Source organism: Cebus imitator, unplaced genomic scaffold (genome assembly GCF_001604975.1).
Source record: "Cebus imitator isolate Cc_AM_T3 unplaced genomic scaffold, Cebus_imitator-1.0 Scaffold876, whole genome shotgun sequence".
In the NCBI taxonomy this organism is placed as follows: Eukaryota; Metazoa; Chordata; class Mammalia; order Primates; family Cebidae; genus Cebus; species Cebus imitator.
Window position 1 is genome coordinate 190,489 of NW_016108191.1, and position 27,600 is coordinate 218,088.

General features: G+C 40.6%; 1 protein-coding gene across 2 annotated transcripts in view; it reads right to left on the bottom strand.

Annotated features, from left to right (window-relative positions):
- Positions 1-5,524: 5,524 nt before the first annotated feature.
- The window catches only part of ARHGEF9 (Cdc42 guanine nucleotide exchange factor 9), a 38,616-nt gene continuing 16,540 nt past the window's right edge, over positions 5,525-27,600 (bottom strand). For both annotated transcript variants that reach the window (XM_017520746.2, XM_017520747.2), the window contains 3 exons: positions 19,920-20,163; positions 14,676-14,744; positions 5,525-8,790 (listed from right to left, as the gene is read on the bottom strand). In XM_017520746.2, coding sequence (XP_017376235.2) covers positions 8,609-8,790; positions 14,676-14,744; positions 19,920-20,163 — 495 coding nt within the window. In that variant the 3' untranslated portion in view covers positions 5,525-8,608. The remainder of the gene's footprint in view (positions 8,791-14,675; positions 14,745-19,919; positions 20,164-27,600) is intronic.

Genomic DNA, 27,600 nt, shown 5'->3' on the forward strand with positions numbered 1-27,600 from the left:
GCTACAGCCCATGAATCAGTATATAATCACACATCTTGTCATTTCTCCTTCCATGCAGAGTGCACAACCAGGTGCACTGATCGAAGTTCTGCCCATTGGGAACATTTCCCTTCACTGCTGTCCTTCAGGGATATCCTAGAATGGGGCTGTATTGGTGCAGTTGTCCACTTTCGGGTGGCGCCTACATATCGTGTAGAATCATTAGTGAACCAGGCCCTAGTCTTCTCTTCCTTTGTCAACTGATCATAGGGAACTTGCCATGAGGCTCTCGGCAGAGGCTAGGGGAGAGAAGGCAGGGTGGCAGGAGTGGAGACCATGGGAATTTGAGCTACTTCCTCATGTTTGCTTATTTGTGCCTTCAGGACCTGTGCAAGCCCATCACATATATATGCCACTTACATTTGATGATGGAATGCTGCTGTGCAGGACCCACCTTATGGCTAGATAAGTCAGAAAGCACCCAGTTCATGATAGGCAGTTCAGGTCACATGGTAACTTGATGACCCATAGTCAAACGTTCAGTTTCAACCAAGGCCCAGTAACAGGGCAAGACCTGTCTCTAAAAAGGAGAGTAGTTATCTGCAGAAGATGGCAGGGCCTTGCTCCAAAATCCTAGAGGCCTCCACTGTGATTCACCTATGGGGGCCTGTGAAAGGATCCAAACAGCATCTCCAGCTGCCACTGATTAGATGTCCTGGGTCATATGGCCCAAGTGACAGCGCAGCTAGCACAGCAGCCTGGACATGTTGCAAAGCCTTCTCTTGTTCTGTACCCCACTCAAAACTGGCAGCCTTTCAGGTCACTGGATAAATAGGTTGGAGTAACACACCCAAATGAGGAATGTGTTGTCTCCAAAATCCAAATAGGCTCACTAGGCACTGTGCCTCTTTCTTGGTTGGAGGAGGTGCCAAATGCAGCAACTTATCCTTCACCTTTGAAGGAATATCTTGACAGACCCCATGTACTGGACCCCTAGAAATTTTATGAGGTAGACGGTCCCTGTTTTCGTTGTATTTATTTCCCATCCTCTGGCACTCAAAAGCAGCACCAATAAGTCCAGTGTGTTTGCTACTTCTTGCTCACTGGATCCAATCATCATGTCATCAATGTAATGGACTAGTGTGATATCTTGCAGAAGCAAAAAGCTATCAAAATCTCTCTGAATAAGATTATGATGCAAAGCCAGAGATTTGATATACCCCTGAGATAGGACAGTAAATATATATTTCTGGCCTTGCCAGATGAATGCAAATTCCTTCTGGTGGACCTTATGTGCAGCAATAGAGAAAAAGGCCAAGTCAATGGCTGCATACCATGTACCAGGAGATGTGTTAATTTGCTCAGTAATAAAACCACATCTGGTACAGCAGCTGCAATTGGAGTTGCCACTGGGTTAAGCTTACGATAATTCACTGTCATTCTTCAAAACCCATCTGTCTTCTGCACAGGGCAAATGGGAGAGTGGAACAGGGATGTGGTGGGAATTAGCTCCCCTGTGTATTTCAAGTCCTTGATGGTGGCATTAATCTTCACAATTACTCTAGGGATGTATTTATTTAATTTAGTATTTTTCTAGGTAGAGGCAGCTCTAATGGCTTCCATTTGGCCTTTCTCACCATAATAGCCCTCACCGTACCAGTCAGGGAGCCAATGTGGGGGTTCTGCCAGCTGCTAAGTATGTCTAAGCCAATTATGCATTCTGGCACTGGGAAAATGACCACAGGATGAGTCCGGGGACATATTAGACTCACTGTAAATCGAACCTGAACTAAAACTCCATTAATTACCTAACCTCCATAAGCTCCTACTTTAACTGGAGAACCATCATGATGTTTCAGGTCCACTGGAATCAATGTCAGCTCAGAACCAGTGTCCTGTAGTCATCGAGATGTCTGATCATTTCCCTTTCCCCAATGAACAGTTTCCCTAGTAAAAGGCCAGAGGTCTCCTTGGAGAAGGGTGGCAGAAAGATTCACTGCCTAAATGGTCAGTAATATAGTGGTGTCTTTCCTCAAGGGAATACAGCCTTGCCTTCATTCAAGGTGTTTTGGGTCTGTAAGCTAAGTCAAGTACGGAAATTGACTGAGGTTGCTGTGATTCTGTTTTTATAATTTAAATTAGTCTTTTGTCCATTCTACTTTGAAGTTTTCTCCCTATATAAATTAAGGAAAAAGCAGCGGGCTTCCTACCAATGTCAATTCTAGGAATACCGTGGTTAATTAGCCAATGCCAGAGCCTCTACATGAGTCAGACTACTCTGACTGCTGCTTTGTCTCTGCTGTCCATTACGATAGCTATACCCACCTTGCCATTGATGATTGAGTGCCAACACTTGGCCCCTGACACTTCAGGACCCAGTTATTCCCACTGTATTTAAATTTTGTAGTTGAGTAACCATGGTTCCACTGTTAAATCTGACATACAGAAAAGAGCAATTACAGGGCTCTTAAAGATTCAAGTGCTGCCCTCACAAATCTATTTTGCAAGGCACTGGTCAAGGGTACATCTTCTGGACCCTCCCAGCTGGGATGAGTAGGTCTAAAGTGACTAATCCAGTCCATCATTCCAATCTCCCTAAGCCTTTTTGGATCACTTCCTCTACATTAAACCAAGGGAGAGTAGGCATTAGCAGCCCACTCACGTGGGCCACCTATCAATCCATATTTCAGCTAACCAAGCAAATAAATTATTAGAACCTTTTTTTTTTTAACTTCCCGAGCTGCAACATTAAAAGCAGACTCCCTACTTAATGGGCCAAAATCCATAAATTCAGCCTCATCCAATGCTATGTTCTTTCAACCATTATCTCATATCCTTAAAATCCATTCCCATGCCTGTTCTCCAAATTTTTGTTTATATAGAGAACTCAAGCAATTCTTTTCAAGTGTATCCCACTTCCTTATGGGTCACACTCTCAACCTCACCTCTAGGGTCCCTCTGCGACTTTAGTCTAGTTACAGGTCTAGAAGTGAACAGGGGTGTTGTAGGTTGCTCCTGAGGAGAATCAACATTATCTGTCCTGTCAACTGCCTCAGGCAGTGCAGCGTTTATCTCCTCAGACAAAAGTGGAAAGGCTGATGGCAGCATGGGCCAAGGAGGGGATGTTGCCACCACTGGGAATAGGGAAGCTGTTCTTTCTGGAAAAAGAAGGTTCATCAGAGATTACAAACTCAGTGTCCCCAGGTTCATCAGGGTCCTCCCACATGTCACCATTCCAAGTTGCAGGGTCCCATTCTTTTCCAATCAATGTCCTCACTTTAACAGTAGACATCTGGTGAGGCTGTGCATGTACCTTTCATTGCAGGTCAGCCACTTGCATGATAGAGGCTTATGTCTGTTTTTCCCCAATTTCAACTGTTTCTCTGCAGGAGATAAGACTCACTCTGGGCAATCTTAGCAGATTTGAAGCTCTGTATCTGCTTCTGAAGCTGGGAGACAGAATCTGTTGAGTTCATCACTTTCTTTCCTCACTTTGTCCACTGTACTTAGAAGCAATCAACCAGCTTGATTATGTTCCTTGGTTCTCCACATATGGTCAAAGGTATTATGTATAGAGTCACTAAACCCCTTGCCTCTCACAAGTGGTAAATAAGGAGTATCAAATGCATTTATTTTGTGTAACTCTAAAGAGTTCACGCCAAGGACTATCAGTGTTCTCCATACTATTAAAAGTACAGTCCTTAGTATTTTTGGGTCTACTTGTATTAAACAGTCAACTCCAGAAACCCCAAACCAATGAAAGAACTCTATCCTTAATATCGTGTTCCTCTAGAACCACTCCTGGTACCAAAATCTGTATTAGTCATGGTTCTCTAGAGGGACAGAACTAATAGGATACACACACACACACACACACACACACACACACACACACACACACACGTATGTATGTAAAGTGGAGTTTAATAGGATATATATATATATGTATGTAAAGGGGAGTTTATTAAATATTAACTTACACGATCACAAAGGTCACACAATAGCTGTCTGCAAGCTGAGGAGCAAGGAGAGCCAGTCCGAGTCCCAAAACTGAAGAACTTGGAGTCTGATGTTTGAGGGCAGGAGGCATCCAGCATGGGAAAAAGATGTAGGCTGGCCTCTCTTTTTACATTTTTCTGCCTGCTTATATTCTAGCTGTGCTGGCAGCTGATTAGATTGTGCTCACCCAGATTAAGTGTGGGTCTGCCTTTCGCAGCTGACTGACTCAAATGTTAATTTCTTTTTTCACCACCCTCACAGACACACCCAGGATCAATACTTTGTATCCTTCAATCTAATCAAGATGACACTCAGTATTAACCATCACAGGGGTTGTTCAGAAATGATTCTTATGGTGATAAGAGCTGTTTCATTTTAGGTACCTTAGGAAAGAACCTAGTGTATCTCAGAGTGTAACAACCCCACCATTTGTCTCCCCACTTCTAGTGCTCTTGGACAGTAGTCAGGGAAGACTGAGACCAGATGTTGCCCTCTTCCTCTGCAGGAGGTAATTGAGATTTATTTCTGGAAACTGGGAAGGCTAAGAATTGGCAAGATACAGGAAGGACTGCTGAGAGCTAAGTACTGCTGATGTTGGTGTGGAGAGATGACAGACCCTAGGGAAAAGGGAAAAAAGATGGTCATAGCAGAGGAAGGCGTTAAATAAGGAGAGCCAAGAAATGGAGAAAGGGGAAAAGTTAGTGAAATAGAGGAGGGTTCAATTATCTGTTCTTCAAATCAAATCCTGGAAGTGGCGGGGGGCATCCTGAAGGCCAAAACAGACAGGGCTCACATTCTGATCCAGAGGCTGAACATCTGCTCCCCCTTTCAACTATACAGATTGTAATAATTATCTATACCCTTTTAGTAAATATGCATTTTACTGGGGTCACTGTTTAGTTGCTCTGGAGAAAGGCAGGTAAGGCAATGTCAGAAAGGAACCTCTATTATTGGGTTTCCCACAGGGAGCATAAGATACCACATAGAGGCCTACTGACAGCAAGGAACATCTACATGCAGATGACACCATGATAGAAGAAACAGTAAGGTCACTCCACCTGCTCTGAGGAACAGATAAGGAATACAGCTACCTCTGAAAAGACAGGATCAAAGGCTTTAGGAAGGAAGTGGGAGTTGCAAATTCCTAAATGATATGGTCTCTGGATGGGTTCAAAAGGCAGCCTTTAAGCTTCCATGAGGGCTCAGGGCCAGTATTGCATTTGCTGCTATAGGGAAAAGGGGCAAGGTCAGAAATGGACCTTTAAGTCTGGGTAACATGAAGGATAGTCCCATTCATAACGACATTTGACTGCCCCTGGTTACAGGATCAAACATAGTCCTTGTGGTTCACTCTTCCAGGAAACTAATGGAAAGCCATAGGAAGCCCATAGGATGCCTAGGAATCCAACAGCAGGGTTGGCAGGTCAAGACAGGGTTGAGGTAAGCTGCCCCACACAAGGCAAATTCCCTTTATTTCACAATTGGCAACACACACACACACACACACACACACACAAAATGGAATGAGAGTTATGCCCAGAGGTGACTTTTTACTTCTTTTATTGAACTCCATAAATATTTTCATAAGGCTTTGTGTCATTACAACATTTTTTTTTGTTAAACATTTTTTTAACACACAACTTTGACACTTGTTTGACAGAGTCAAACAGTCAGATAAGAGAAACAAAAGAATAAACTGGCAAATGCAGAGCAGCAAGGGTAATCAAAGTCACTGTTGCCCATCCATCCACCCCAGCCCACCCCATCCCCAAAGCACTAAAAGATCACTATTTGGCTTCACACTAGAATTGTTAGAACTCTCTTGTTGCTGTTCCTATAGATCCATTAGAAATATACACAGAGAGAGAGGGGAGAAAAAAAGAGAATAATTAGATGTCTGTCCTAGGACTCCCCACAGCAGGTCCCATAGAACACATTAGCAAGGCTTCTTGGAGAGCAAATCCTAGTCTCGTTGAGCTGAGGAAAGGGGAGCTCAGGGCCATGCGGAAATGGGAGGATTACAGAATTCTTGGGGTTGCCATTGCTGTTGGGACACAACAGGTTCGGACACTGAACCCAGGTATTTAACTGAGCTCCCCTTGGGGCTGTTGGCCACTGGTCTGCTTTGATGCTATGGGCTGAGGGAATACTCTAACCAATGGGGAGATGATTTCTTGTTGTTCACAAGTTACTGGCATCTCGTGAGCCCAGTAGGTTCAGTAGAGGAGAAATGAGGGTTGAGAGGTAACATCCCTGATCCTGGAGCCCTGGGTACAAGCCCCAAGGAGGGAGGAAATGAGAGGGCCTAGTCAAAAAATGTAGGCCCAGAGACTTGACCAAGCATCCCCTTCTGGTGTGCTGCCAACTCCCAGAGAAGCATGTCAAGGCCAAGCCTACTGAGGAGGAGTGCAAAGTAGAAAAAAGAGGTACACTAAAGAGAGGCCTGCACAGCTACCAAAACACTCTGTTTGCCAGAGAGGACATTTTAGCTTGGGTGCTGGCCACCAGGTCCCTTGCTATGGAGGCTTATGTAGTTAGGTCATGTGCTGAACAGTGATGGCCAGTCCCGAGCCCTGGCCCTCTCCCCAGATCAGGCTCATCTTTGACTTATTATACAAGTCTGACTTGGTTGTGATAGAGTAGAAGCTTAAACAGCTTATAATTGAATTCCCACAAAGAAAGGATTCCCAGGCTGGGCAATGCCTGGTCTGGATCAGGAGGCATAGAGCAGTAAACATACTAGCTATTGCTGAAGCCTCCACACAGTTATGGCTGCTGGTTGGTAAGGTGAGGTCCTTTCATGATGAAGTCTTCTCCCATGGGGTTTAGGACAGACTCCCAATCTCCAGATTCCATGCTACAGTGGCTTGCTCTCCACAGAAGAGTTTATCTTTATTCCTTTATGCCCCATTCTTTTTGCTGTTCAAGGTATATCCATGAAAAGGGCCATGTGTGGAGGAAAAACAAGTACTGCTACATCCATAGGAAGCCTGCCTCACTGTGAAAAAAGTTAGATTTTCCCAAGCAGAAAACTGGCCAAAAGTGAGCCTGAGGGTTCACTTTTGAGTCCCTTCCTCAGACTGCTTATTCAGAGGGAAAATAGTCCCTGGGCCCTTACTCACTTGCCCAAATGTCCTGGGATGAGAGGATAAGAGGATGTTGGAAACAGGGCCTTCTCTGAGTGCCAGAACAGCTTTAACTATATCAATACCAAAAATCCTCATGTGCTAGGATGGCAGGAGAAAGAAGAAAGAGAGAGGGAAAGAAGCCAGGTAAGATTGTCCATGCAATCTGTTAACAATGGGAGAAGTCACACAATTTTGGGGTGGTAGAAAATGCAGGTACAATACTGTGGATCAAGGCTATCTCTTTCCATGCCCATCCCTGTTCTTTCCTGTAAAAGGTTACTATCTGTCTTGGACCCTATCCAAGTCAATAATTTGAAGGTAGCTGATGATCTTGGTCAAGTGAGCTCTGTCGTAAAACTCCTCCATACTCCTATCAGTGCTATCCAAACATCTGTAAATGGGAGCAGAAACAACTAGGACACTGAACTGATTGCTTTAGGGATCCCTGCCCTAAACCGATTTAGTACTGGGAGGCAGGTAAATCCCTCCCCTGGGAGGCAGAGTCTCAACTTCTTTGCTTCCAGTTCAGATCTTTTCAGCTAAGGGAGAGACAGGCCTAGGAGGATACCTATAACAAAAGTGGCTTGGAAAAAGAGAATAACTGGTTCAAACTAACTCCTAGATGCAAAATTGCAATGACCCAGCAGTGCTGCAACATGAGAACCCCTAGCGATAGAAGAAACAGCCCAAATGCAAAATGTTTCCTAAACAGAAGTCCACTCCAGCATCATTATAGTCTGATACTCCCTTGCTTCTATTTGGGTGTTTGATCCCTCCATAGTACCTAAAACACAGTAAAAGCAATAGGAATACCGAGCAGTTATATCACAGGGCACAACAGAACATGTCCAGACTGGCATGACTGAGGACAGAGGATACTGGAAAAAGGTCATTTGGGGGGAACTGCAGGGCTGAAGGAGCTTCTGCAAATAATTGGCTGAGGGAGAGGAGAAAGGAGATCATCCCCTTCCTCAATGAAAAGTAAAAGAGGGGAAAAAAAAAACCCCAAACCCCCCAACTCTACCACATCAAATAGAATTAAAAATTCATCAACATTAGTATCATCAGAAATGAGAAAAAAAAATACGAACACATCTGTGGTAATAATGACAAGTCAAGGAATCACAGGGGAGCAAAGAGATTATTTTAACAAGAAAAGAAATGACTAGAAATGTCAATCTCTGAAAGCAAAGGGAAGAGGGACAGGGTAAAAACAAAAAACTTTCAAGACAGGATCACATGTTTGGAAGTCATTGATATGTCTTCCTACCAACCACAGATTTTACTTCCCCAAAACAACAGAAAATGCTTTTGTTCCTTCTCTCTCTCTCTCTCTCTTTGTGTGTGTCTGTGTGTGTCTGTGTGTGTGTGTATATTCAATCAAGGGTCTCTGTGTGTGTGTGTGTGTGTATAAATTTCAACAGTGCTTCTCCGAAAAAAGGTCCATCTATAAATATAATTTTATTTACTTTATTTTAAAATTATCTGCCTCCCTGTAGGTATCATTTTTTGAATGGGGTTAACCTGCTGAAGTTTTGCCAGAATGGTGACTGGCTGCGCTTGGGTTCGGTGAACTCAAAGACCTGCGACTGAGCGATGCCATCGGGGACCAGGTACTGGCCGTGGTTTAACGGGTCCTGTGGTGGTGGGTAGGAAGGAGGAACTGAGCGGGCAGAGTTGACACCTAGAGTAGATGGGAGATCAAAGGGAAAGGGTGTTAAGTTATGTAACAAAGTGCTTCTCAAATTACCCAGTGACCACTCTGGGCGGACAACTGAAGGCACTGGTTTAGATTGTGTTAACTGGAATTACAAATCATCTAAGGAGATAATTCCTCTTTCAAGCAGATTTTGGAATACCATAGCTATTACTGCAACCCCACACACTTCCACATCTAGTCAGGTATCAAAGAAATTTGGGGTGTTTCTATCATCTATTTTACAGATGAGAATACTGACATCTAAAAAGAAATGTCATACTCAAAGTCACATGGTAAGTTAGTGACAAAGCAAGGGTCAGAACCTACATTCTTTGACTTCTCAGTTCAGAGCTCTTTCCAAGAGACTAGAATCTCTTATGCAGGGCTTGGTCCTGCAAATAACCCAACAAACTCCATTTAACTCCAACGGTCTCGGTTTTCTCTTTCTGTAAGTCCCCCCGGGAAGTTTTAAAAGAGCCTGGTTTAGAACTATCGACTTCAGAATAGGTTTCTGGGAGAAATTTTCTAAAACCATAAGGTAGCGTTCTAAAAGCATGTTAGTGTTCTGTCCTGGGTTGAGAGTGAACCTGCATTTAATAGGGAATTGACATCAGTAGGGGAAAGAGAAAGTAAACTTAATACCAGAAGGTATAATTTATGGGGAGCAAGGAAGACAGAATATATACATGTCTTTCAAACAGAATAGCTTAAATGACACTAACATTAAAACCTTCTCAACATTTGTAGGTAGGTTTGCAACCATCAAAGTAAAACCCACATTAATGGAGGACTCCAGGAACCTGGAGGCCTCAAGTGAAAGTTTAATGCTGATCTACATTCAGAGCAGAATACAATGAGACATACAGCATATGATTCAGACATGCAAGGAAGGCTTCTCTCTGCTGCTCCCAAATACCTTCCTCATCTGCTACTCAGTGTCTGGAATTCCAGCATTACAGTTACTTTGTTTGCCTTTGCTTGATGACTAAATCCCATTACCCTGGAAGTAGTATCATTTAAGCCATCATCAGCCATTGGCACTTCAGTGAGAAAGATCAGATTCTAAGAGCTAGTTTTGCAAGGTGGTAAGTGTCAGAAGCTTGAGGATACTGAATGCCAACAGACAATACAGAGATATTAGGGAGTTTTGTGAGTACTAATTGGATATTTTTTAAAAAGCTTTTATTTGAAATTATTACAGGTTCACATGCAGTTTTAAGAAATAATACAGATCCTGTGTACTCTTTACACAGTTTTCCCAATGGTAACATTTTGCAAAACTATAGTACAATATCACAACCAGGATATTGACATTATAACAGGATACAGACAACATATAGAGCATTTCCATCATCACAAGGATCACTGTTGTTACACTTTTATAACCACCATCTTTTCTGGGTACTTATCTAAAAGGAAATGAGTATGTTGAAGTGATATTTGCAGTCCTATATTTATCACAGCACTATTCACAATAACCAAGATATGGAATCAACCAAAGTATCTGTCAGTGGATGAATGGATGAAGAGAACGTGGTCTATATACACGGTGGAATATTATTCAGCCACAGAAAGAATGAATTCCTATCATTTTCTGCAACATGGATGAAACTGGAGCTCATAATGTTAAGTGAAATAAGCCAGGCACAGAAAGACAAATATCAAATGATCTCACTCACATGTAGGAGCTAAAAAAGTGGATTCCATGGAGGTAGGAAGTATAATGATGGTTATTAGAGGCTGGGAAAGACGGTGTTAGGGAAATGAAGAGAGGTTGATTAATGGATACAAAAACACAGTTTGATAGATGGAATAAGTTCTAGTGCTCAGTAGCACAGTAGGGTGACAGTAGTTAACAATAATTTATTGCATATTTCAAAATAAATAGAAGATTTGAAATGTTCCTAACACAAAGAAATGATACATGTTTGAGGTGACAGATATCCTATCCTAATTACCCTGATTTGATCATTAAACATTGTATACATGTATCAAAATATCACATGTACTAAATAAATATGTACAATTATTACATATTAATAAAAAATAAAAAATCAACTGGGCATATTTGTATAGGTCTATTTCTGGGTTCTGTGGCATTGATCTAACATGTCCACCCTTCTGCCAAAATTACATTGTCTTGGTTGCTGTAACTATATAATGAGTGTTGAAACTGGGTAGATTGATTACTCACGTTTTATTCTTCTTTTTTGAGAACATTTTAGCTATTCTAGGGGGCTCATTTGATTTTATGCTGGCCCCAAAGCCTCTGAAGATGAAGTCTGTGCTCATAGCCATGGGGAGCTCTATACTGGCCAAATGAATTAGCATTATGGACCAGGAATTAGCATATAACTTTCACAAAGTTATATATCAATTCTTAAAACCAAGGCAGTGTGAAAGACAAAGGTCAAGTGAAAAGGCCTTTCTTGGAGCCAGATCTGGTATTCTATACTGTTATTTCAGCCAGGTTCCCCCTCCCCCAGAGCAGTAGACTGAGTTGATAATATCCCAGTGTTATAGATGGGGTTGGGATGGGATCCTAGAGTAGTTACCTATCTGATGACATCTGCATTGGAGAGCTCTTAACAATGCCCCTCACTTCCTGCGATGGGTCAATGAAAAGGTCAAGGAAGCCAGCTTTCATGATTATCTGAAAGAACCTCTTCTTGCTCTTCCCATGTACATATTGTAACTAATAAATTCCTACATTTGAGAACCACTTCCACATGTATAGCATCTCAAAATATATTAGTTACCACAGCCCTGGACTAGGAGAGTCTTGAAGACCAAAAATAAAAATAAGAGAGGAGATTTGTAGTTATCCTGGGAGGTTTGAAACTAAATGAGGGCAGGTGCAGTGGCTCATGCCTGTAATCCCAGAACTTTGGGAGGACGAGGTGGGCAGATCACCTGAGGTCAGGAGTTCGAGACTAGCCTAGCCAACAAGGTGAAACCCCGTCTCTACTAAAAATACAAAAATTAGTCAGGCGTGGTGGTAAGCACCTGTAATCCCACATACTTGGGAGGCTGAGGCAGGAGAATCACTTGAACCCAGGAGGCGGAGGCTGTAGGCGAGATCACATCACTGCACTCCAGCCTGGGCGATAAGAGTGAAATGCCATCTCAAAAAAAAAAGAAAAAGAAAAGAAAAAAAAAGAAAGAAACGAAATGATTTTCTTTGAAGACTTTAGAATTGCTGTCAAGGAAAGAAGCAAACTGCTCAACTAAACTAGTATTTAGACAAGAGAGGGCCTAAAAGGAATAGCCTGGAGATACATAGGGTGGGGAAGGACTGTGAGCAAAACACTTGGCATGAGTTAGCAGGGCTATCTTCTGGTTAATCAACTCCTGGTTGCTTTGTGGATATTCCTTTGTTTGAAGTGTTCTCAGTGAAAAGACAAGTCAGTCTCAGATATGCTTGAGGAACCTGGGCTGGGATAATGGAGTACCATAAAGGTCAGCATGGTGGATGTGATGGTTAACAGTGTCAACTTGAATGGACTGAAGAATGCACAGTATTGTTGCTGCATGTATCTGTGAGGGTGTTGCCAAAGGAGATTAACACTTGAGTCAGTGGACTGGGAGAGGCAGACCCACCCTCAATCTGGTTGGGCATCATTTAATCAGCTGCCAGCATGGCCAGAATAAAAAGCAGACAGAAGAACGTGGAGATACTAGACTGGCTTAGCCTCCCAGGATATATCTTTCTCCCATGGTGGATGCTTCCTACCCTCAAACATCAGACTCCAAGTTCTTCAGCTTTGGGACTGGAACTGACTTCTTTGCTCCTCAGCTTGCAGATGGCCTATTGTGGGACCTTGCAATCATGAGTTAATACTCCTCTATGAACTCAGATAGATAGATAGATAGATAGATAGATAGATAGATAGATAGATAGACAGACAGATATCCTTTTAGTTCTGTCCCTCTAGAGAACTCTGACTAATACAGTGAGGGAAGTAAAGGAAATCAGAGTGAGGAAGTTCAGGACCTGAGAGCATCCAGGAGACAATGACAAGCTGTTTGGACAGTATTCCTTTTCCACCTGAAAACTCCTCAGGTGGCTGGGGCTCTTTTCTACTCACATCTCTGTCTGAGGAATTGGAGCAAAATCTTACAGAGTTCTGTTAATACAGGTCAGATCCTTACTGACATTATCTCCAGATTGCTTTCTAATACCATCTGTCACATGTTATTATAGCAATCAAAAGGTTGGGAGTTAATTCGCAACCTTAAATTAACTCCCAACTTTTTGGTGGCTAATTAAGACTGGCCTTAATTCCCTATATAAGGGGAATCATATTCCCAATAAAGGCATCCCAAGAGCTAGAATAAGCAGTTGAAGGGAGACATGTCTAGTCAGCAGAGATAGGTGCACTGCTTAACTGGAAATAAAATATTCACAGGCATTCAGCCTCAATTAAAAAGAGCTTTAGGCCAGGTGCAGGGGCTCACACCTGTAATCACAGCACTTTGGGAGGCCGAGGTGGGAGGATCATGAGGTCAGGAGTTCGAGACCAGCCTGGCCAACATAGTAAAACCCCTCCTCTACTAAAAGTACAAAAAAAAATTAGCCGTAGTGGTGGCGGGCACCTGTAATCCCAGCTAATCTCTTGAATCTGGAAGGCAGAGGTTGCAGTAAGCTGAGATCACACCATTGCACTCCAGCAGCCCCTGTGACAGTGTGAGACTCTGTCTCAAAAAAAAAAAAAAAAAAAAAAAAAAAAAAAAAAAAAAAAAAAAAAAAAAAAAAAAAAAAAAAAAAAAAAAAAAAAAAAAAAAAAAAAGGAACTTCACATGGCTACTGGAAATTTCAGGATATCTGAATCTGATCATTTTGGATAGTGACTCATTCAATACGGCAAAGCCCATTGGGAAAACAGAAGGAAAAGCCTGGGGAAAGCAAGGTCTCATTAAGATTGCCTACCCCTGGGGACAGTGAAAACGGCTATCAGTAATAGAAGCAGCTGTCAGTAATTGAAGCAAGACAGAAAACTAAACTCTTCTTACCAAGCGTGGGGCATCATCAGGACCCTGAGATGGAGAGGAGAAAGCAGTGAACTCTGAGTAAAGCTGAAGTAAGCTCAGAGTTACTTCACTCAAAGACCCTCAGCAACCTCATCTAACAAATGGAGTTAGCAGTGACTGCCTTCTCAGGATTACCATAAAGATGAAATGAAAGAACTTACATAAAGTGACGAATAATGAATAGGTATTCTAATAAGCAGAAAGTAGTTCCTCCCCTTTGTTTGGCTGAGCATCATAGTTTTGTTCTGGTTCATGAGAAAAGAGAAACTAAAGCTTTACTTCAGATTTAAATTGATTTGCAACGTATTTTTTCTTAAGTACTTTGGCTTGTGGTTACCAGAAAGAGAGAATACCTGAATCTTTTGTCTTGGATCAGTTTGAGGTTCTTTATTGTGATTTGGGGCTCCTGATTTGGCACATGTCCTTAGACCAGTGACAGAAAGCTGAATAATCTCTTTATACTTATTGTGTGTGTGTGTGTGTGTGTGTGTGTGTGTATGTATACACACACATTATTGACCATCTGCCTCTAAATTATTAGTAAAGTTTCCCTGATTTTTAAATAAAAATAAACAGAGGTTTGATTTTTTGCTGTACTCAATGAGCTATCTTTGGACACTTTGGACACAAGTACCCTGTACGATTCACTCCTTAGCCTTAAGCATTGAAAACCATTTGCTATCTGTCATCAAGGATACCTAGGGACATGAATACTCCTCCACCACCCCCAAGTAAACCTCAGCACAGAAATGAGCCTACGAACATGTAAGCATGTAGCTTATGATTCCACAGTCTTTAACAGAGAGTCAGTGGGGCTGAGGAGGTAAAGACAGCTTTACCTTTTTGCTTAGGGACTTTTCTCACAGTCATTGCAGCCTGCCTCTTCTGATTTTCAGAAATTTCAAAGCCTAAAAAAGAAAAATATATGATTTTTTAAAATGAGAAACACATACTCTTCTTGAGTGTATAAATAAGTAAAACTTTTCTGTAAGCAAGATTTGGTAAGACATATCAAAAAATCTTGAAATACTCCCCCGCCCCCCCAAAAAAAGAAAAAGAAATGGCATTCCCTTTAACCTAGTAATTCCTTTCTAGGAATTTAAGGAAATCTGTTACAAACTTGAACAAAAACTTAGCTACAAAATTGCACATCACAAAATAGAGAGCCAAAAAAAGAATTGTGAACATGGGCTAAGGGCCTGTTAAGCGGAGAATGGTTAAATAAAGCATGGCATAGTCAAAGAAATATTTTGTAACCAAAAGCAAAATTATAAAGAAAAAGACATAATGAGCCAAAAGATATAGTTCAAACAGAAGATGTATATATAAATAATAAAAGTTTCAAAAGGAGGGAAAAAAAATCAAACGGAAGATAGTAATAAAGAAGTAACAAAAAACTTGGCTAAGGGAAAAAATATATATACTTACTGTGGAAAGAACAAAACGTCTTGCTAAGCCCAAGGCAGGATGAGCATGCATAGATGCACACCTAGATATTGACTAGTGGAATTCCCAAACTTCAGGATAAAAAAAAATCTGACAAGCTTCACAACAGAAAGGATAGCTTACTTAATGAAAAAGAGACATCATAATATTACTTAGTATTACTAGAATCCTCATCTGAAACATTGGAAGTAATAGCTTTTATTTTATTTTATTTTAGTTTTTTGCTCTGTCACCCAGGCTGGAGTGCAGTGGCATGATCATAACTCACTGCAGCCTTGACAGCCCAGCCTTAAGCAATCCTCTGACCTTAGCCTCCTGAGTATCTGGGACCACAGGCTCGTGCCACCACGTGGACCTGGCTAATCATTTTAAAAATTCCTTATTTTTTGTAGACATGGGGTCTCCCTGTGTTTACCAGGCTGTCTTGAACTCCTGGGCCCAAGTGATCCTCCCACCTCAGCCTCCTAAAGTGCTAGGATCATAGGCACGAGCCACTGCACTCAATGTAATGGTCTTCTGAATAAACCCTGGATCAAAAGGAAACCATTCCTGAAGTTATAAAATGTCTAAAAATGACTAAAAAGGAAATTTTATTTTATTTATTTTTTTAATTGTACTTTACGTTCTAGGGTACATGTGCAGATCATGCAGGTTGCATTGGTACACACATGGCAATGTGGTTTGCTGCCTCCATCCCTCCGTCACTTATATCTGGCATTTCTTCTTATGTTATGCCTCCCTGACCTCCCCACCACTCCCACTGTCCCTCCCTTGCCCCCACCAACAGACCCCAGTGTGTGATGCTCCCCTCCCTGTGTCCGTGTGTTCTCACTGTTCAACACCTGCCTATGAGTGAGAACATGTGGTGCTTGATTTTCCGTTCTTGTGTCAGCTTGCTGAGAATGGTGGTTTCCAGATTCATCCATGTCCCTACAAAAGACACGAACTCATCGTTTTTGATGGCTGCATAATATTCCATGGTGTATATGTGCCACATTTTCCGTATCCAGTCTATCATTGATGGGCATTTAGGTTGGTTCCAGGTCTTTGCTATTGTAAACAGTGCTGCTATGAACATACCTGTGCATGTGTCTTTATAATAGAATAATTTATAATTAACAGAGATATAGACCAATGGAACAGAACAGAGGCCTTGGAGGCAACACCACACATCTACAACCATCTGATCTTTGACAAACCAGACAAAAATAAGCAATGAGGAAAGGATTCCCTGTTTAATAAATGGTGTTGGGAAAACTGGCTAGCAGTGTGCAGAAAGCAGAAACTGGACCTCTTCCTGACACCTTATACTAAAATTAACTTCAGAAACATAAGATCTAACACCATAAAAATCCTAGAAGAAAATCTAGGCAAAACCATTCGGGATATAGGCATAGGCAAGGGCTTCATGACTAAAACACCAAAAGCATTGGAAACAAAAGCCAAAATAGACAAATGGGACCTAATTAAACTCCAGAGCTTATGTACAGCAAAAGAAACAATCATTAGACTGAACCGGCAACCAATAGAATGAGAAAAAATTTTTGCAATCTACGCATCTGACAAAGGACTGATATCCAGAATCTACAAAGAACTAAAACAGATTTACAAGAAAAAAACAAAAAACCCATCCAAAAGTGGGCAAAGGATATGAACAGACACTTTTCAAAAGAAGACATATGAAAAAATGCCCGTCATCACTGATGATTAGAGAAATGCAAATCAAAATCCCATCGAGATACCACCTCATGCCAGTTAGAATGGGGATCATTTAAAAAATCAGGAAATACTATATTAAAAACTATGGGATACAGTTGAGACTTTATTCAGAAGAAAACATACTCTAAAATGATTTTATAATTTTGTAAAACTGAAAATAAACAAAGTATTCAACCAATGAAACAGGGAAAGAATCTAAAATATTTTTTAAAACCTAAAAGAAAGTAGAAAAAATAAAACCCTAGAAGAAAATCTAGGCAAAACCATTCAGGACATAGGCGTAGACAAGGACTTCATGACCAAAATACCAAAAGCATTGACAACAAAAGCCAAAATAGACAAATGGGACCTAATCAAACTCCACAGCTTCTGCACGCCAAAAGAAACAGTCATTAGAGTGAATCGGCAACCAACAGAATGGGAAAAAATTTTTGCAGTTTACCCATCTGACAAAGGGCTGATATCCAGAATTTACAAAGAACTAAAACAGATTTACAAGAAAAAAACAAACACGCCCATTCAAAAGTGGGCAAAGGATATGAACAGATACTTTACAAAAGAAGACATACATGAGGCCAACAAACATATGAAAAAATGCTCATCATCACTGGTCATCAGAGAAATGCAAATCAAAACTACATTGAGATACCATCTCACGCCAGTTAGAATGGCGATCATTAAAAAATCTGGAGACAACAGATGCTGGAGAGGATGTGGAGAAATAGGAACACTTTTGCACTGTTGGTGGGAGTGTAAATTTTAGTTCAACCATTGTGGAAGACAGTGTGGCGATTCTTCAAGGACCTAGAAATAGAAATTCCATTTGACCCAGCAATCCCATTACTGGGTATATATCCCAAGGATTACAAATCGTTCTACTATAAGGACACGTGCACATGAATGTTCACTGCAGCACTGTTTATAATAGCAAAGACCTGGAACCAACCCAAATGCCCATCGATGATAGACTGGACAGGGAAAATGTGGCACATATACACCATGGAATATTATGCAGTCATCAAAAACGATGAGTTTGTGTCCTTTGTGGGAACATGGGTGAACGTGGAAACCATCATTCTCAGCAAACTGACACAAGAGCAGAAGATCAAACACCGCATGTTCTCACTCATAGGCGGGTGTTGAACAATGAGAACACATGGACACAGGGAGGGGAGCACTACACACTGGGGTCTATTGGAGGGAAATAGGGGAGGGTCAGTGGGGGTGGGGAGTTGGGGAGAGATAGCATGGGGAGAAATGCCAGATATGGGTGATGGGGAGGAAGGCAGCAAATCACACTGCCATGTGTGTACCTGTGCAACAATCTTGCATGTTCTTCACATGTACCCCAAAACCTAAAATGCAATTAAAAAAAAAAAGAGGTAGTAAGGGGACAGAAAAAAAATAAGATTCTGTCACCTTGGCTTTTCTAACTAGACACATTAAATAAAGGCTAGAAATATATATCAAAATGTTTATGAAAGTCATTACTGAGTATGTTCATGTGTGATTTTTACTTTTTTCTTGTATTTTTCTGTTTTTTTCCCCAAATTTCCTACAATAGAAGTGATTTGTTGTTATTATCAAACAAAAAAAATCCCTCAATGTTTTCAAAGATGAACATATGCCTGTTCAGAAAATAATTTCTAGAAGCTTTTCTATTAGAAGCAGATAAAGTCACAGTGTTATTAGGGCACTGTGTGGGAGGAGACATAGTGTTAGAGCCAACGGGAATGGCAGGGGCTGTCTAATTTATTCAGGGTCTGAACACTAAGACCATTCTTTTAATACCTCTAACAGCCTAGGCAGGGTCAGTGGCTGCTGCTGCTTGCCTTTGAGAGAAGTAGCCAGCAACATTTATAAACCACTCCACATTATGCCCCAGTGCAGTGTCCATATGCTAAAAGCAATCTGATTCCAATGAGACTCAAAGTGAGTTATTAATGTACACTCTACCCAAGTTCTGAGGAGAAGACTGGAATTAGACTTGTCTTTCTGACCATCCTTCCTTACCTCTGGAAAATTTCAATCCCCAACATGGAAGGATAAGAGAACCCTTTCACATCAGGATTCAATGAGTAGGCTCATTTTTCTAGAGAAAATTTCTGCCAACTTGAGCATACAGGCGTTTTAAAGTACAATTTCACTCCCATAAGCAATGGGGCAAACACAGAAACTGTATGTCTTCTCTGGGAGTTAACAAGCCTGGTTGCTTGGTATTTTTTATGACAGAAAGGCAGGATCATGAGCAAGAGACCAAATAGTACTTTGTAAGCCAGAAAGTTATAACCAACGGTGTCTAAATCCCACAATTGGGAAGCAGCATGAAAAATAAATCTACTATTTAGATCCCCTCTGGAAAAGAGAAACAATCTATTGTAAGGCAAAAAGTATGTTTAGGTGTAATTTGAAATCATGCAAATGGTCATGGTTTTAGGTCCTTCTATATTTTCTATAATTTACATCCACACAGAAAGTGTGAAATGTATGTGTATATTATTTTAATCTACAATCTAGGGGAATTTAGTTAACATCTGCAGTATCCTAATCAAAAGTACAAACTATATACCTAATGACAGAGGGCTGAGGCTTTATGAAGATTACAGAATAGGTTGTATAACTGATTTTTGTTTATTTGCTAATAAGTATTTGTATATTTGGGAGAATCAAGCCTGAGGTTGGCTTTCAGTGTGATATTCTTAGCTGGTAGGGGAGGACAACCTATAGTTTCCACCTACCACTGACTAATAGAAGCTGTTGGTACTTACCAAAAACAACCTAATAATAAGGAACCACCAAAGTAGCTTAAGTCAGTTTGCAACAGAAATCTTCCCTCTGACTCCAGGAAAATGGAAACCAATTCAAACCTCCTATGCTCTTCATAGCCATATTCTTCTTTCTACTCTCAGGTCACTTACCGATTTTTTCATCTTCCTGTACCATTTTCCTCTCTTCTCTGAAAGCCCTGAGCCAGCGTATTTTTTCCTCCAGCTTCTTGGCAAAGAACAGATGTATCTCCTCAGTCTCCTTGTTGTGAAGCTTGAAGGCATTCTTCATGCTGACATTAAAGTCATCATCTCTGCCATCCTCAATGTCAACCACCTGATATTTATCCATGTCAATGCGGCCTTTGTAGTACAGGATATCTCTCCGGATTAGGTCCTAGATGGGAAGGAAGAGGTTTCTTAAGATATGTGCAGGGTGGGTTCTAGAAGAATTGGCATATGGGCACAGGAAAATGCTAACACTGTTACTGTTTTGACGTACCAGTGGGGGTTGGTTTCTTATAAATTCGGCCAGATTATATTAGCAGTCTGACATTGGCAGGTTGGTTAAACAAATGCCCCAAGAAAAAGCCTTGGTTTCACCTCCAAAGATCATTTAAGATGCCAGAGTCAATCCATGGACGTATGTGCAAGACTGTTGATGGGAGGTAGGAAACAGTAAGCCACACAAACATGGCTAGTAAGGGCTTCTCCTTTTCTAAAATGTCAGCAAGCCTGGCAGAGGTATGAAATGAGCTGGCTGGTTGCCTGGGATGTGTTCAAATATCCATGCAGGCCAGTGAGACCTGAACATCAGAGGGGGATTGAGTGGTAAGAGCAGCCAGGAGACTACAGACTGCTGGCAAAGAAGGATTACCTAGCAAGGGTCTAACACTTAGGACTCTCGGGATTTTTAGAAAAGGCCCAGTCTAGCAGAAGAAATGGAGGTAAAACTAGATAAAGAAGAAGTTCACATATCAACACAGATGAATGTCACAAATCTTATGGTGTGAGAAAAACAAGTTGTGTATAGATACAAACAGTATGCTGCCTATTTGTTATTGTTTTCTTGCTCTCATATATACAAAATTGGATTAATCCTAACTCTAGTCCATGAGACACTCATCATTAATCCATGCATGGCATTTTTATTTCTCTATTTATTCATTTACTTACTTATTTTAATAATATAAAGTACTGGTAAATCTGCCACCAATCCCAAAGTTATGACCTCAAGGCATCCTCCATCCTAAGTACTATGCTCATAATTTCCATGGTTTCCCTTCTATATAGTTTTATCTCATCTGTATCTATTCCCTTACAAAACAATTCCACATAAGGTTTAAAGATACTTATGCATGTAGAAAATTATAAAGAAACATGTGACAATGATATATGCCAAATTCCAGACAGTGCAGGGCAGAAAATGCAGAGGGTAAAGAAACGAACAGGAAGAAAAAGCAGAAGAGAGGGTGGGAAGGAAAACTATCTGTAATGAATTATTTCTTAAGTTGGATAGCAAGCACATGGGTGTTCATTATATTATTTTTACATATTTCTGGATGTCAGATGTTTCATAAGTTAAAAAAGAAAACAGAGGGATGGATGAAATGACATACAGGCCTATGGAATGTCAGATCTTATAAATCTCTTGAAGTGACCTTTCAGCTCCTCCTCCTCTTGGCACTACCATCAGCCTCTCTGAGAACACATCCACTGCTGGCGCATGTAGCACGGCTGAGTCAGGCTGAGGAACGCCCATATAAGCCCTGCCCTGACAGATGTTTTCAGGCTAACTTTCCCTCCTCTCTGCTTTATTTGCTCTTTCAGTCAGCTGGACAGAGTCAGAAATGCTCATTAATTTTTTATTAGCATTATACAGTTCAATTAAAACATTCTCATTCTACTGAATTGCCTAACGTGACAACTTCTCAGCTGTGGGCTCCATACGAAGAATCTTTTTTTGAACACCCACATTCCCAATCCTAAATCTTCATACTATGCAGTATACTGAGATTTTCAGATGGGCTGAGAAAGGCTACCTTGCAGGGTTCCCAGCATAGCTCTGTTAACCTCAAAGACCCAGGCAGGAAAATACAGATGTCGTTGAATTGCTTTTCAAAAAATAACAATCATGTTGCTTTTTTCCCTCCAATAATGATTGTTCATGTAAATAAGCAAAGAATATAGATGGATTCTCATCTATTGGGTGTCCCTGGGATCAAGTTCACAGAAGAGGAAGAGTCCAGCTGTACTAAGTACAAAAGCAGGACAAGCTAGGGAGAATGTATGAATGTAATTTATCTTGATCTCAGAAAGGTTTGAATTCTGCCTTACCGTACATAATACAATACACACAAACCTGGAAAGCCAGATCTAAACTACATATTCTCACTGGACCACATTGCCTAAAACAGGCAGCCTTAACTTCCTTGTTGCTAACTTCAGTCTGCAGCCTCCTTCCGCTCCACCCCCATTCTGAGTTGGTGTGTCATAGTCATTGAGAGCTTTTAACACCTTTGCTAGTTCCCAAAAATAGAAAGAATATGCATGATCTTGAAACTACATTAAAAGCATCAATTAAACCTTCTATTGTTTCTTTAGGTATTTAAGGATGACAAGGAGCTAGAGAGAATTTCTGCTCCTGTGGTCGGGAAACAGGGCTAGAGTGATGTGTTACTAAAATTATTCCCTTTGCCTGTTCTCTCTGGTCCTCCAGAGGGTTGAAAGTGAGTTTTCAGGCACTAGATTAGTCATAAGACAAATGTAGAGATGTGATAAGGATAATTAAGAATGATCTACTAGTTAAGGAAGTCCAATCAGAAAGATGTAACTAAGCCCATAAGCAGCATGGAACAAAAGAAAGAGCATGATGTAGTCTGAAGCCCTGAGTTTGATGCCTTGCTGCTTAACCTACAGCTGTATGATTATGGGTAAGCCAGTTAACCTCTCTGGGCCCCAATTTTCTGAACTAAGAAATGAAGACAGTTATCCTTATTCTGTAAAATAGTTATAAAGCTCTAATGTAAACATTTCATTTTTAGGACATGCGGCCAGACTTGTCCATCAAATACAGCCCTGAGCTTTCTTGCTCCTGGGCCAGTGTTTCATAATCCTTTAAAATCTCTTCTGATAAATGTAAAAGAAAAACAATCTCACTACCTCTGTTAGCTCATTTAAACTTTCCAAATAATTCAAATATTGTGAGTAAAAATAAGTCAAAGCAAGAGTAACTCTAAATATGTTTTCAATTCATATAGCTACTCCACTGTCCCTGGAAATTCTATGTGCCCTTTCAGGACAGAGTGGTATTTGCCAAATGGTATTTGCCAGCCACTCACTAAAATAACAGATATATACTTGGTTTCACACTAATATCTGCTCTCTGGCCCAACCATGCCTCTTATTCCAATCCTAGATTTCATGGTCAAATTCACACATTCTTCTTCCTCAAAGAAACTTTCCATGACTGCAGCTGCTAGCTCAAGCTGATGTGGCTCCCCTTCTCGAACTTCTAACACCAGTTGTGAAGATCCTGACATACTACACACTTGACACTTAGCTACCATGAGGCTCACAGCTTTTAGTTTTGCCTGCCCATTTAGGCTGTGGGTAGCACTCTATCTTCTTTGGTCTTGCTTCACTGAGAGGTTTTCCAGAGAAGAGCAGCTGACAAAGCCCTCCCAAACTCTGGTTGCCTGTGGTCCTATTGGAACCAGGCTGCCCCTATGCCACTTGTTAATGGTAGTCTCAGTGCCTTCACAGGGACATGGTGAGCAAGTCCTCAAAACAGATGCTATTCGGATCATCATGACATTCCTGCCTAATGAAGTTTATCATTTCCAATAAAATGCCAGCCTTCCTCCTTTTCCTTTGTGCTCATCTGAATCAGGAGACAATAAGGGAGGTAGCTCCTCCCCAGGAAGATCCTGGCAGTCTGCAGACAGACACTCAGGCCGTGGCCCTAGTCTGTGGCTCCAGTAAGGAGTCTACTCTGTCCCTGATGTTACATAATTGAATAGCTGGGAGCTATTTCAATTTGGCCTCATTGGGTATGCCTGGGGTTTAGCAGGACACTGCAGGATATTTTGTACAAATGACAGATGCTACAATCTGGGGAATTTAACTGTTTAGGATTGTAGCCTGCTTCACTTGTTTGTCAGTAAGGTCCTCCCTGCCCCTTTAGAGTTACTCTTCCCTAGCATTTTCTCTCCAGATCCTGGGGAAGGATGGGGCTTGGGCTGAGTTTATTTTGCTCACTACTATATTCCAGCATTCTAGAATGCATGCTTAATAATTACAATAAAATAATAACAACAATAATAATAGCAACAGTGGCCCCTTAAATAGCATATATTATATGGCAGGTACTGTCCTAAATGCTTTGCATTTATTAACTTAAATAATTCTCCAATGTAGGAACTGTTATAACCCCATTTGATGAGGAACTATAGACAGAGAGCAGCTGAGAAGCTTTCCCAGTAATAAAATGCTTATACACTGCTGGTGGGAATGTAAATTAGTGCAGCCATGGTAGAAAGCAGTTTGGATATTTCTCAAAGAACTTAAAAAAGAACTATCATTTGATCCAGCAATCGCATTACTGGGTATATATCCAAAGGAATACATAACTGTTCTACCACAAAGACACATGGATGTGTATATTCATTGCAGCACTTTTCATAATAGCAAATACATGGATTCAGCCTAGATGATGATGAATGATAGACTGGAGAAAGAAAATGTGGTACATATACACCATGGAGTAACACAAAGCTATGAAAATAAATCATGCCTTTTGCAGCAACATAGATGGAACTGGAGGCCATTATTCTAAGCTAATTAACAGAGGAACAGAAAACCAAATACCACATGTTCTTACTTATAAAAGGGAGCTAAATATTGAGTATGCAGGAACACAAAGAAGGAAACAAAAGACACTGGGGCTTGCTTGAGGCTGGAAGGTGGGAGGAGGATGGGAATAAAATAACTACCTATTTGTACTATGCGCATTACCTGCATGATGAAATCATTTGTGTACCAAAACCCAGAAACATGCAATTTACCCATGTAACAAATTTGTATATGTACCCCCTAAAGATGAAATAAAATTGGAAGAAAAAAAAGAAATTTTCCCGGGAATAAAGGCTACTAAATGGTAGAGCGGGCTTTGGGTTCAGGTTGTCCAGCTCCAAAATCTCTGCTTTGGTTTAACCAGTGTGCTATATTGCCTCCAAATAAAAAAAGTACTGAATGAATTATTAGGAACACTGCATATATAGTAATAGTATTAATAACTAACATTTACTAAGTACTTACTATATGCCAGGCACTATACCTGCATTGTCTCATTTAACCCTCACAACCTCCCTTCCTTGTAGATACATTGCCATTCCCATTTTGTAAACAAGGGCATAATTATAAGCACAGAAAGTTTGGTCAAGGCCATATAGCTCTTGGGAGAAATGAAATTGCCCTCTAGTCTGGCCCTAGCACCCATGTTCCTAACCCTATACTCCACTGCTCCCTACTACCTCAGGTGGTTCTCTCCCTAAGCCTCCTAAGATGACTTCTATTAACAGCTTGATTTGACATTGAGGAACATAAGGATAAAGTTAAAGAACTAGCCCAAGGGTAGACAAGTTAGTAAGAGACAGAGCAGAGACAAGTACCCAGGAGTTCTGGTTTCAAATCCCCTTCTTTCTGGTCCAGTCCCATCTGTGTTGCTATTATTGTATTTATAAGTTGTCCTAATTAGCTTATCCTCCAATCTGCCCCTTCAGTTCAAGAAGAAATTGTCGAAATGTAGAACATTCCCTGAATAGAAGTCTTCTGCCCAACATCATTACATGCTGTTTAGTTCTGATCGCCTTGAACACAGTGAAAGCCACAGGAATAAAGAACAGTTATGACACAAGTTATGACAACAGAACATATCCAGACTGGCACAAGGACAGAGGGTGCAGGAAAAGGGGATCTACTCCTTTCCACAGTAAATAGTCAAAGAGAAAAAAATCCCCCAAAAGTATCAAAATAATTTCCCAAATGATTATATCAGGAAGAAAATAATAAAACACTTGCAAAACTAAAATAACAAGGCAATAAAATACAGAGGAGCAGAGACAGACTATAAATAAGATGAAAGAGAAGAGAGCCTTATATGCATTTTTTTGAAAGAAAAGTTACAAGAGTAGTGACAGCAAAAATTAAAGAAGGGTTAACATAATTAGAAGCCACTGGTGACTTTCCCACATACTATAATTGCCATTTTAAAGGTACCTTCACATACACACACATGGGCTCTCTTGCTCTGCCTTTCTCTCTCTCTTTCTCTCACTCTCTCTCTCTCTCTCTGAAACAAGCTACAAGCTGCATAAGTTGTTTAAGCTGTTCTGAGTGGATCAGTCAATCCCAATTCCCAATGTACAAAACAGGCACATTTTTGCATAAGTGACTGGGAATTAAGGGAACCTTAAGAACTGGATGAGTAGTGGCTAGGTCACATGATCTTGGAGAAAGATCAGGGTTTCAATGTTTAGTATACTATCTTTGGCACATAATCATCTAGCCCATATTTGGGTACATCTAATGATGGGAATCTCACTATCTTATAAGGCTATTTGTTGGAGGTTGGGTAAGATGAGATTAATGAGTACCTACTAGGTGCCAGACACTCTATCAGGCATTTTATATGCATTGATTCCATTTAATCTTCACGATAATCCTGTAGAGTAGTTAGCACCACCATTTATAATTGATATAACGGAGGTACAAGAAGCAAAACGTCACTTGCTTGAAATCATATGGTTAGTGAGTGCTGGAACCAGGATTTGAGCCCAGAATTGTTTGACTACAAACTTTACGCTTTATCCATTGTTCCGTACGACTTCCTTCTGCAAGGAAACTGTGGGAAAATCTGAAATGTAGGAGGATACTCTCTGTCCTGTGCAATCCTCCCATCAACTAAGTAAGTTACTGGCAAAATAGAAACTGAGTTTTATGGGATATGACTTGTTCTTAGAAAGCCAATGATGACCCCTGTGGCCACTGTATCTCTTTCTAAATGTTCACAGGCTGTTTAATAATCAAGTACGGAATTTTGACAAGCTCAATGGTAATAATGACATAAATATTACCAATATGGAATCTGGAGCCAGCTTATCTAGATTTAATTCCTAGCTCTATCATTTATTAGCTATTTCACCTTGGGAAAATTATATAACTTATCTAGGTCTCACTTTACATATCCTTAACATGGAAATAATAATAGTACCTACCTCATAGGTTTGTTGTGAGGATTAAATTAATAAGTGTAAAGTTCTTAGAACAGAATCATAGAAGTATTCAATAATTGCTAGTTCATTAACATTTTATTGTCAATCTCTACTTTGCAGAATATATTATTTTCTGTTTCGAAAACTGGTACATTTTCCTAACTATAGTCTTCTCATGGATCTTCTAGGGCCCATAATTCTGTCAAGATAACCTATGTTAATTCCACTGGGGACATCTTAGAATTATTTCAGTGCCCTGGAATGTATATATTTTTTAATTACATCATATTTAAATTCTGTTAGACTAGAGTCGCTATGAAAGTAGAGCTGGTTGGCACAGGAAGAGGGGCTCAATAAATACCGACAGCATGAAAGAATTCAGAGCAGTAAAATACTCTCTTACAACCTCAGATCCTTTGGGCTTCAATTCCCTTTGAATCAGGTTTATGCCTTCTTTTCCTTGATAGAGAAGGAATTTATATTCCTGTTATCAGTAAACCATCTGCCTCAAACAGGGGGTTGTCAGACTATGACTTCTTTTTTCTTCTTTATTTGAACAT